The sequence below is a fragment of the Anthonomus grandis genome, chromosome 12 (assembly GCF_022605725.1).
Source record: "Anthonomus grandis grandis chromosome 12, icAntGran1.3, whole genome shotgun sequence".
Lineage (NCBI taxonomy): Eukaryota > Metazoa > Arthropoda > Insecta > Coleoptera > Curculionidae > Anthonomus > Anthonomus grandis.
Window position 1 is genome coordinate 26,865,958 of NC_065557.1, and position 12,111 is coordinate 26,878,068.

The following is a 12,111-nucleotide window of genomic DNA, read 5'->3' on the forward strand; positions in this document are numbered from 1 at the left end:
GAAAATCATGCCCCACATCAAAAGAAGACTTGTGGAGGATCATCCAAGAAGAGTGGCACAAGATACCTCAGGAAACTTTGGACAAATTAACTAGAAGACTACCGAAACTATGTGAAGCTGTTATTAAAAATCGAGGCGGACATGTAAATGAATCCAAAATTTGATTTTCTTAAATTTAATTAATTAAAAAATGTATTGTTTATGTTCCGTTTCATAAGAATAACTGATGGGTTTATTATTTTTAGTTATAACTTTAAAACAGTGATATGTGGGCAAATACTTTTGAGCGGTAGTGTATATATATATATATACTATATATATATATATATATATATATTTAGGAAATATATCTATATAGATATATTTCCTTTTTTAAAGAAGGTATCTCCAATAAGGTAAGTCCAATATTGTATTCTTACGCCTTGTCTGTCACTTCTGTATGAATTATTGCATTATTTAAATAAATATTATTCATTTCTATTTTTTTTTAAGTGGTGCTTTCTGTTTCTAAGATCGTGGCAGCCTGAAAATCAAAGTTATGCCCCGTAAAAATGATGCTGAACTAGTTGTTCTTTTTTCTTGATAATAATTGAGGTTATCAGTCCGGGATTTCTGTAGGTATTGCTTAATAATACTTATATAATATTTTTTACAATTACAACATATAATATTTAGATAATAAATCTTATTTTGAATTAGAATTTGTTGTTTCTTTTATCCGATTTCTAAATTCACATATAAGCATATCTGTCTGAGCATATCAAGTTTTGTTGCGCACATAAACCTCGCTAAAACACGTCCAAGATCGGGTCCAATATTTACGTCTAAATATATGTCTATGGAAAGCGGTTTTAAAGTCAGCTGATTTTGATTGCGGAGTGTCAGACAGTTGACAGAAGTCATAATAGGATTGTAGGAACGTAGGAACTTATTTTTGTGGTATAAGCAATTTATTAATTGAGGAATATTTATGTAATTCTTTAGAAAATGGTTCTTGAAAAATGTTGATCTGAGAGTAATTGATCACGATGAATCTTCACCAAATTGTAAGTGGTGCCTGTAACGCGGGGGACAAGTGTTTTGCAGTAGGTTCTGTAGAAGGTGTTCCCTTTACAGTAAGTACAAATACTGTAATTACTTTGTTTATTTAGTAAATATCCCTAAGATAGATATTGTTAAGAGCTGAATATTACAACTACAGGATGTTAATTGCTATAATAAATTAGGTATATAGATGGAAGTACAAGGAATATAATCAATATTAAATAAATTAAGTCAGTCTAGGAACCAGTTAAAATATCGATTTTCATAGATGGTACGTTTTAAAATGCCCCAAAACACCTACTATTAATAGGATTGGAGATTGGACATAATTTTGTTTTTAATATTGGTACATACAAGTTTATTGAAATTCTTTATTAATAATTTGAACAGTCAGCAGTATGTGGGTAGTGTGAGGGGTGGAGTGTTCATGGCAGCTAGAAAACATTTCACCTGTGTAAACATTTGTGTACACAAAACAATATTACTCCCACTGTTAAAGCTGATATTTGTTAGGCTTACTTAACATTCAGGTTAAAAAATTGATCTTGTTTCTGGCTGTTTTCTGATTGTTGAATATTCAGATAGTTCATTTATCTTGGCACAATAATATAACTGGCTTCAAGCTAGATGGGCTAATGATGATCTTGTGCTGACTGTTGATTATGAGCATAATATTGCCATACTGACTGAGCAAATATTGCCATATTCTAGTTTTTTTTAGAACTTTAACAATAATGGAGATCTTTTTGTTCTGGTATGTACTGACTTAAATTCTTTTGATGTAACACCTACAATAGAAACAATTTTTAACTTAGAAGCTTACATCACACAGATACTAGTTTAAATTTTGTCATCTTGATTTTCTTCAGGATTCGTCATTTTGATTATACAGAAAAGAAGTATAAGAAGAGAAATAGAAGGGGCAAAAAGAGGAAATAGGAAGGAAAAGAGGAATAGAAATATATATTTGAAAGTTTAAAATTAGTAAAAAAAAATAAGTATAATAAATAAAAAAATTGATCCATTTCTATGGATCCAAAGTATTGTTTCTTATTTATCCACAATAAAAAAGGCACATTTAATATTCCTTCTAAAATGACAAGCTTAAATGTTAGCTTGGATATTAAGGAGAGTTAAATGTTTGCTGAATGCTCTTCAGCATTTGGCATTACAGATGAACAACTCATTTATGTAACCAATCAGAGTTACCAAAATTACTTGATTGTGTTGTTAGTAGTAAACTAAGCTTGAGTTTTATTTATTTATTTATTTACTGTTTTTAATCCGGATCAATTTGGATTTATAAAGGGCAGATCTGCTGATGTCAATTTGTTTTTGTATGTTAATTACATATACATACAGATTTCTCTAAAGCTTTTTATCTGGTCAATTATGGGTCCCTCTTAGAAAAACTAAAGATTTTAGATGTTAATGATCCTCTTCTTCAGGGCATATTTGAGATTGTTGGAGGGAGAACTCAAGTGGTCAATTTTGTAGGCCCATCCTCTGATTAAATATGTATATTAACATCAGGGGTACCACAAGGTTCCCATTGTGCCATATTTTGTTTTGCCTCTCCTTAATTGATTTAGTGATCCAACTGCAGTGTTTTAATGTTTGCGGATAATGCCCAACTCTTTACAAGTAGTATTAAGTCTTTAAGTGATGCTGTTACACTTCTACGACGAAAGGATCTTCAATAATTTTTAATTAATGTGATTTAAACAGCATGTCACTTAATATTAATAAATGCCATAAAAGAACTTTTTCAAGCCATAGAAAACCTATAAATTTTATTTACTCAAAAAATAACCTTCCAGCTCTAAAACAGAAGTTTCTCTTGGAATCTGGATGGTCTTATAATTATCATTTGAGAGCTACATCAATCATGTAACAAATCAAGGTGCTTGGTTTCATTCAGGGGTCAAGTGTTGACTTGCCTATGTTTACTTTTAGAATGCTTTATTGCCTCCTTGTCAGGCCAATTTTGGAGTATAGGTCATTTGTTTTTTCAAAATTCAAATTATTGCCTAATATTCTAATTGATACAATAATTACATACATTATAGGATTGTCAAGTATATATAATAAATTCTTACATAACTAATCAAAACTCTATCCCATCTCAATCATATCATGTATCATAAAATTAATTTTATCTACTTTTTCAGCAGTGAGACCAGACTTTTTTTTCTGAATTTTAAAAGTATTTATTAGATTACTAAAACTGATGGGTAAAAAATATTTTTGCTTTATTTTTTAATTTTTTGTATATTTGTGAACTTTTTATGTCACTAGACATTGTTTTTATGCTCATATAACTAAAATTCATTTTATAAAAACTTGTTTTGTGTCTAGGACTTCTGAAATTACTGTTATTTCATATGTTATTATTACTGGAGTTGGCACAGTCTTTTGTTTCAAAGAAATTTTGGTTTTAAAGTTAAAGGAGCTCAATTTACATAAATATAATGAATACACTTAATTTCAATTAAAAATAATCATAATTTCATGTTCATACTGTACATGTTATTACACTGCTCATAGTAATAATTCTTTTTTTTTTGTATTATGAATGTTCTTTTTATTGTACCTGTATGTGAACCCCAGAAAATTATCCCATAAGCCAGCAGCCATAGATAGGATAGTTCACTGATGAGATCTTTTTACTTATTTTATCACCATGACTAGACCAATCAAAATTTTTTTCATTATGAGCCTTAAAAATCTCCTGTGATTGTTCAATAGATTGGGTATTAAAGTTTAATGAAATTGATTAATCTTTTTTTTTTTGGTGGTGAATAAAGTTAGTTTTATTGCTGGAAAACAAAGTTATTTAGTATTGGCAGTTATATTGCAATATTACAGAAATGCCTATAAAATAATGTGCATATCTCATTTGCATCAGTGACATTCCATTATCATTTATTTTTATATTGTGTGCCTTTTCTTTGTGGTATGTTCCAGACACTTCATTTTATTTTCAGAATTTGTAAGCCGCAGATTTTTTGTTGTTTGGGTTGTTTTTAGGGGAAGTTTTTTAAGGTTTAACATTATTAAAACGTCTTCATTTAGCCATCTTTTTTTATCATATTTTTTATAAATATATATTTTTCTTTACATTTTCAGAGAAGCTTGGTTAAAATAATTAATTAATATGTTAAAAAAAGGAAGAAAACATATTGTTTGTTGTTGTTTGGTAAAAATTGTGAACTAATTTTCATTTACCAAAAGAGAGTAAAAATGTTTGATGTTTTCATCTGAAAAAGATCTGAGTTCCTGTGTTTAATAAAATATGTTTGTGAGTCAAAATTGAAAGAAAAAATCAGTGCTGCAGTGATTTTGCAGTACCTAGTTCGTTCATTTATCAAATGATGAAATTGTATGATAAAAAAAGATCTATCAAGTTACTCCTACTGTTACTTTGCTAGAGATCAATTTTGAAATTTTCACGGGACAGAATAATATAATAATAAGCTTTATTTTCAACAGGTTACATATACCCAGTTACAGGAAAATCAATTAAATATATAAATGTACAAATGCATGAATTGTATTAGATTCATGCAACTAAACTATAAAAGAACTATAAAAGAATTGCTATATAATAAAAAAAAAAAAAAAATAGTGAACTTGAGAAAATAAATAATAAAAAATCAACACTAAATTAGGATAAGAATCAAGAATTAATTTAAATCAAAAGAGCAAAAAAAAATGAGTAAATAAATGTATTCAAGCTAAAAACTAAATAACTAAAAACTAAATAACCTAGCCTCCCCCACCAACCATACGCAGGTGATTCAAGATAAGTGCAAAATCGTCATGGTGAATGTGACAAGAATCAGCAATAGTGTTAAAGTTTTGACACATAAAGTGAATAGGACTCTGGTATAGAATGTTGGACCTGGCTGTGTCCAAGTTAAAAGCTGGACACTGTCTGGATCCTGGGCGTGGTATATGAAAGCAAATCCGTTGCAAAAGGGATGGGCAGTCAATTTTATGGTTAAGTAAATTAAACAAGAATTTCACCGAATGCATTTCTCTCCTCTTCGCAAGTGACCGTTCAGTATATCTAGAGAGCAGCAGGTTATGGTCAAAACCCCTTGGAGGATAGACTCCATCATCCTTAAATGCCAAACATTTAAGGAATCGCCGTTGGACTGATTCTAATAGGTGAATGTGCTGGTTGTAAATGGGAGACCAAATGAGGGAGCAGTAGTCCAGCCTGGATCTAACAAATGCATAGTAGAGAGTTTTGGCAGTGGCAGTGTTCAAAAAAAGTTTGCAATTTCTAATAATAAAGCCTAGCATGCGAGTAGCTCTAGAAACAGTATCTTCGATGTGAGGGATAAAAAAAAATGTTTGGTCAAAGATGACTCCAAGATCCTTGAAACAGGTAGACCTTGCTAGAGACTCTCCATTAACTGAGTAATTAAAGGCAATTGGACTTTTGATACGAAAGTAGCTGGCCACATTACACTTGGAAACATTAAGGTTAAGCCGGTTCAAAGTGCACCAATGGTGTACAGTATTGATGTTCTCTTGCAGTAGACCACAATCTGCTATAGAGTCAATCCTATGGAAAAGCTTTAGGTCATCAGCATATGCTAACCGAGAGCAATTGAGGGTGGAGATCAAGTCATTAGCGAAAACGTTAAAGAGAAGGGGGCCCAAGTTAGAGCCCTGAGGAACTCCAGAGGTGGGTGAAAAACAAGCAGATCTAAAGCCTTCGACCACTACAAACTGAGAGCGGTCAACTAAATAGGAGTTAAGGAGCTTTATCAAGCTGAATCCAAACTGGCGTTCAAGCTTATTTAATAGGATGAAGTGGTCAATCTGGTCAAAAGCCTTTTGAAAGTCTGTGTAGATAACATCGATTTGACTTCTATCATTAAGTGCTTCGCACACAAACTGAGAGAAGAATGCTAGGTTTGTAGTACATGAGCGGCCAGAAACAAAGCCATGTTGATCGTTGGCCAGCATGGACTTAACCTTGGGAAAAATTAATTTATAAAGAGCCATCTCGAATAACTTTGAGAAATTGCACAAAATGGATATAGGGCGGTAATTCTCTATTGTTCCAGCATCGCCCTTTTTAAAGATAGGGCAAACTTTAGCTTGCTTCCAGATATTGGGAAAAATACCTGTGTTAAGGATCAGATTAAAGATGTGGAGCGGAGGGTCTGTAAGTGTAACAGAGCAGTCCTTAGCTAAAAAACTAGGAATTAGATCTGGGCCAGAGGTCATTTTGCTTTTGAGACACTTGCTCGCCATTATAATGTCGGTAGCCGCGAGCACGACGACGTCTATGCAAGTTAGGGGAGGTTCAGAGACGACAGGATGATCGCTGGGAAGTGAGTTCGTGTATACACTCCTGAAATAATCTCCAAAAGCGGACACAATGCTATCAGGCGTATTGTATGATTGGTTAAAAAGCTTCATTGAGCCGGGGATTTGAGACTGATTAGGTTTGCTTCGGATAAAAGACCAAAATTCACTCGGATCGGAGGTTATTTTGTTCTCAATACTATGGATGTACATTTTGTAGGCTTCTGCAGTTAGAGCTTTAATTATCTTGCGCAGAGATCTAAATATCTCTAGATGATGTTTAGACTTGGAAATCTTAAAATCACGAAATGCTCTTTCCTTTTTATATATATTACGAATTATGTCCGCCGAAAACCAGGGAGGGAAACGTCTTTTACGTTTTACCTTGAAGGGTACCGCTCTAGCGAAAGTGTTGTTCAGTATACCATAAAAAACATCACATGCGGCGTTGACGTCCTGCTGCACCATGACAGGCGACCAATCAGTATCTAGCAGCAGCTGATACAAAAGCGGAAAGTTAGCCTTTCTAAAATTAAATTCCTTTATTTCAGCTTTATTAAGGGGTAGGTTATTGAGAGAGATAAGGCCTGCATGGAATTCAAATGACAAAGAACGATGGTAGGTATCCTCCGGGACAAGAGATGCACCGCTGTTAAGTACAGAGATATTAAAATAATGTGACTTAATAATTTAACTAACATTTTTAGCAAACATTACAATATAAGATATTGAATAATTAAATATTTCTAAATTTGCCTTAGGAAATCTGTAAATACTAGCTATTACATATTTTTGCTTAATTTATTTTTTTGTTGGATTAGGTAAAAAAAAACTACTTCCGACAAGCAATTATATATTTTTCGAACTCTATAAAATCATCCTCAGAACTAAAATGAGATACATAAAAAACAAGCAAAATCATTGAACCAATTTTATACAATTAAAATTAATATTCAACACAATTTCTAAACTTTCCAAATTTAATCACCAAAAGGTCACAATAGCTAACATTAGGAAGATTTTATCTATTTTTATTTTGTTTTGTTATAACCATCTATGTTGGGAGATGAATTTCGGTAATAGCTGTGATATATTGAATAGCTGTGAATGATCATTTTAAGCAGCTAATTTTTATAGAAGAATAAAGTAAAATATTAATAAAGTGTGTCATCAATTTTTTTGGACATATATACCTAGGGAGTCATATAGTGTTGGATCTAAGGCTGTGTACTTATGTACAAGGTGTTCTTAGATTTTTATTCCTTTTTTATTTTTTTTATCACATTTATGTTGCTACTTAGTTTGAAAAAAGCATTACTTATATTGTCAACATCCTTTTTTTATGAATGCTACTTTGGTGTTTTTTTCATTCATTTCAGTTACAAGTGTTTTTTTTTTTATAATTTTACTGTTTAGATAGAATTTCTGTCTTTCAAAATCAAATGGATGTTGAAACTTTTCAAGTGCTCAGCCAGAACAGGTTTGGTAGTGTCTTCATTCTTAAAAGCGATGTTAATATTATTGTCATTAAGTTCGCTTGTAATCTTTTCAATAAGAGTAATAACACAGGATATTTAAAAAAAAATCCTTCTTTTGAGGAAATGAAATTGGGATTATCCTGAAATCGTTTTTTAAGTAATCTATATTTTTAATATAGTGTTATTAATTAAAGCTTATTTTGTGTTTTACTATGTGTTAAATTTGTTAACATCATTTTTTTATGTGAGAACCAATTTGTCAGTTAAGGCTTCTTTCAACTGCACTTTAAATAAACACATCAAACTGGATGGCGCCTACAATTTAAAAGGTAAGCTTTCTAGAATAATTCGTGCCAACCCACCACCAATTTTCTTCACCACCAATGTTCTCCAGACTGACATGCTGCCGTTAGCATATGTGCCACTCTATTAAAGACTTTCAACATCAGTCAATTTTTATTAAAAAAAAGCCTTCGTATTCGAGATCGAAGATCGGTAATAAGCTCGATTTCTTCTTCGTTTTGATGTTCTGTGGGAACTTGGTTTTTGATATTCTTAATTTGATTGGTGGAAAAATTAGATTGATTTTTAGAAGTATGGTAATTCAATAGAACATGTAAAATAAAGGGTTCAATTTGAATATCGGAAAATTATATACTTTCCACAATAGCATAAGCATTGACTATATAGGGAAAAAATTCATTTTGTTTACCAAAGCATTAGGGGTGTGGACTTTTTAGACTTCTGGTCTAGACAAAATAGTTTTACAACAAGCTTCTGTATCTATGAGAGATTGCATTTAAGTATTAGATATTAATTCTGCTTGAATTATTTCTTGTGGAGGGTTCATTTTCAAATTATGTAGTTTTCTCGATTTTGTGAACTGGTAAGGTTTTAAAATAAGTTGTGAGTGTAAAATAAATTAAATTGTTGTTTAAATCAATGGTGCTTTGATTCCTTGTGATATTGTTCCAAAAAGACGTGTAGACGGAAGTGTTTCAAGACTTACACTTCCAATCAAAATCTATGTCTAAAGTCTAAATATAGACGTTATGTGAATTTCCGATTTTAAAGGGTACAAGGCTCGATTTTGTTTTTTTTATTGAGTTTTTTATAGGTGAATGAAAACTTTTTCGGGCAAACGTTCTTTGAAATGTTTTTTTTTTGGAATTTTCTTTAAATATGAAAATACCTGCCCATGTGTCTATTAATAATTTTAAAGTATTTGTCGCGTCTATAATGTAGTATACTTTTGGGTTAACCGTTAAAAATGGATTTATGGAAAGTTCTATTCCAGGAAATTCAGTGACGGATCGATATCGTCGATTTAATTTGGTTTTGGATCTCTGTCATTTCCGACTGGTTTTCTGATTCGTGGATTATATGGGACGTGAAGGTAGGTTGTTTTGACTAGAGAGGGATCGTTCATGTTCATCGTTTTGATCTCATTGATCATACTGAGGTATAGTCACAATATCTATCGTATGATTGATGATAATTATTAGGGTAACTATTTTTATAGTTAGGATTATGATTGACACAATGGGCTCTAAACTTATCTGGGTTGGACTTTGAATTTCTTTGTATTAGTGATGGACGTAGTTGAAATTTCTTTGGTTGTGGATTAGCAGATGAAAAGAGTCTTTGTACATGGGTGTATTGGTCTTCATTGGGTGTTTTGTTAAATATGATTAGGCTGATTAAAATTTTGGTATTAGATCACTTAGTAATTTGATGAACAAACTCTGACTCATAATTATATAACTTCATGAAAATAGTATGAAAATGTTAAGGAATTATATTATTACAAATGATCTTTTTTGTAGCTATTATTGATATTTACAATTTTTAAGTTTATCTAGATAAATTTATCTGTACCATAAAATATTTTTTCAGGCCTATGCTGCAGGATGTAACATTGTAATATTGGCTTCTACCTTTGAAAGAGTTCAGATAATTCCAGGCGCTGTTCATGACTACATTCGTATAAGCTCCATAGATTGCTCATGTGACACAGGAAAAATTGCCGCAGCTTATGAAAATACAGTTTGTATTTATGAACCTACACCATTAATTCATAATAATTCTCCGCATGTAAGTATTTAAAAATGGTTAAATATTTATATTGTTAAATTTTGTAAAGAGGTTTTGAATAACTATTTAAAAAAAAAACTTTTATCTACTTTAATTTTACCGAAATAGTAAGGATTTATATTGTGTCTTTCTTTGAATTACTAAAAAAGCGTAAAAAAGTGTGTTTTAGTTTTTAAAATGTAAATTTTATACTTTAATTTTTTTATTGACTACCATATAGATTTTCTTTCTTATTTAATTCTTAATAGAGTCTTCTTTAGGTATTTCATGTTACTTATACAGGGTGTCTCACGACGAATAGACGCGATCGATATCTCGGAAACTAATTTTTCAAAAATTTTGAAAATTTGGCAACATGACATAGTCGATGGGGGCTACACAACTAAAATATTTTGACAGTTGTGACGTTTCCGGTTATATCGCAAGTAGGTGTCAACTTCGTTATTTTAAATGGAACACCCTGTATATTTTTACATTTTTGGCTTTTACGTGAAATTCTAAGTATATTTTGTGTATAATGTCCTATACCTAAGTGTAACCGTTTTTGACATATTTTTAATTTCATGTGAAAACCTATGTTTATAAGCACTAACATAATTACTGATTACTCCCTTTTAGTAGCCTTTATTTATTGGTTAGTTTTGGTTTTATTTTAGAGGAAGGACTACTTTAAAAGACTATTTTAATATTTGGCAAAAAAAAAAAAAGATACAGGGGGGTCAAAAACTAGCATTAAAAATTAAAATGAAAAAAAATTATTAGAAGTCCATTTTTTTAAATGGAAACCCCCTATTTTTATAATTTTTTCATAAAGATAATTAAAAATAAGGTTAACTTTATATAAGGTTATCTAGTCCAAAAATTGATAGTTTCCGAAATATTGGCAGTTTAAATTTGGCCTAATATTAAAAGCCATATAGTAACACGGCTTAAGGATTGTTGATTAGTTGGGCATGACGGTTGTCATAGTAACCGCTAGAAGCGGCAGTAAGATAATGGATTATGACAGAAATGTACACTTTTTAATTAAATTACACTTTTACGAAGAAAACTTAAATAGCAAGTAACTTATAAATTTAATGCATATAATTCATTGTCTTACTGCCGCTTCTAGCGGTTACTATGACAACCGTTATGTAACCGTAAAAATATACAGGGTGTTCCATTTAAAATAACGAAGTTGACACCTACTTTCGGTATAACCGGAAACGTCACAACTGTCAAAATATTTTAGTTGTGTAGCCCCCATCGACCGTGCCATGTTGCCAAATTTTCAAAATTTTTGAAAAATTAGTTTCCGAGATATCGATCGCGTCTATTCGTCGTGAGACACCCTGTATAGGGTGTCCCGGAAAATGTAGGAAATCTCTCAGATTCAGGTAAAAAATATACATAAAAAATAATATTGAACTTTTTTATAAAACAATTTTCTATAGATCCTTCCTAAGAAGATAAGGCCTCTTAAAGACGCCGCTAAAAATTGGGTTTTCTTGAATAATTTTTGAAGTACTTGGTATAATTTAATACAAATTTTATGTGAGCAACACTACTAGGGACCTCTTAAAACGGAGTCCTTAAAATACATTTACCTTGTTTATGTTACCAGGGACAGACTAAGTTGTACATTATAATGCTTAAATTTAGCACACCCTGTATGATAAAGACTCCGAAATAATAAATATGGCTGTATGGCTGGCTTGAGCCCTAAACTAAATAAAAGGCACTCTTGTTCATTATCGATAAAATGAACCGATTTGGAGGGAAAAAAAATTGAGGAATCACTGTTTTATTTTAATTAAAAGGAACCATGTGTTTGGAAAACACATTCCAAACAAGATAACCCCAAATAAAATTGTGCTGCCACTGTGTTTTAGACAAAGAAATCTTTTACGTATGTTCGTCCCTCTTTAACACAATCAGACCGCCAAATTCCCGAAATCGGGGCGAATTAGGTGCGGCGCGGACAAGTACGTAACGATTTACTACAGCCCCCGTCCCTCGTCGCGACAGTCACATTTCACACTCGCTCGAAGACATACTGCTCTTGTTTCTAGCTCAAATTTTCCTCTCGCCACAAATTGTCGAGTGAGAATTATTTGCTCTAATTGCAGAAAAATTGCAATTTATATATTTTATTTGCTCTTAATCGTTAAGATAACGATTTTTA

At 31.5% G+C, this 12,111-nt stretch overlaps 1 protein-coding gene across 4 annotated transcripts in view; it reads left to right on the plus strand.

Annotated features, from left to right (window-relative positions):
• Window positions 1-886: 886 nt before the first annotated feature.
• The window catches only part of LOC126743430 (dmX-like protein 2), a 141,821-nt gene continuing 130,596 nt past the window's right edge, over window positions 887-12,111 (plus strand). For 3 of the 4 annotated variants that reach the window (XM_050450528.1, XM_050450529.1, XM_050450530.1), the window contains exons 1-2: window positions 887-1,115; window positions 9,747-9,944. In XM_050450528.1, coding sequence (XP_050306485.1) covers window positions 1,029-1,115; window positions 9,747-9,944 — 285 coding nt within the window. In that variant the 5' untranslated portion in view covers window positions 887-1,028. The remainder of the gene's footprint in view (window positions 1,116-9,746; window positions 9,945-12,111) is intronic. The other variant, XM_050450527.1, reaches the window with a different exon arrangement.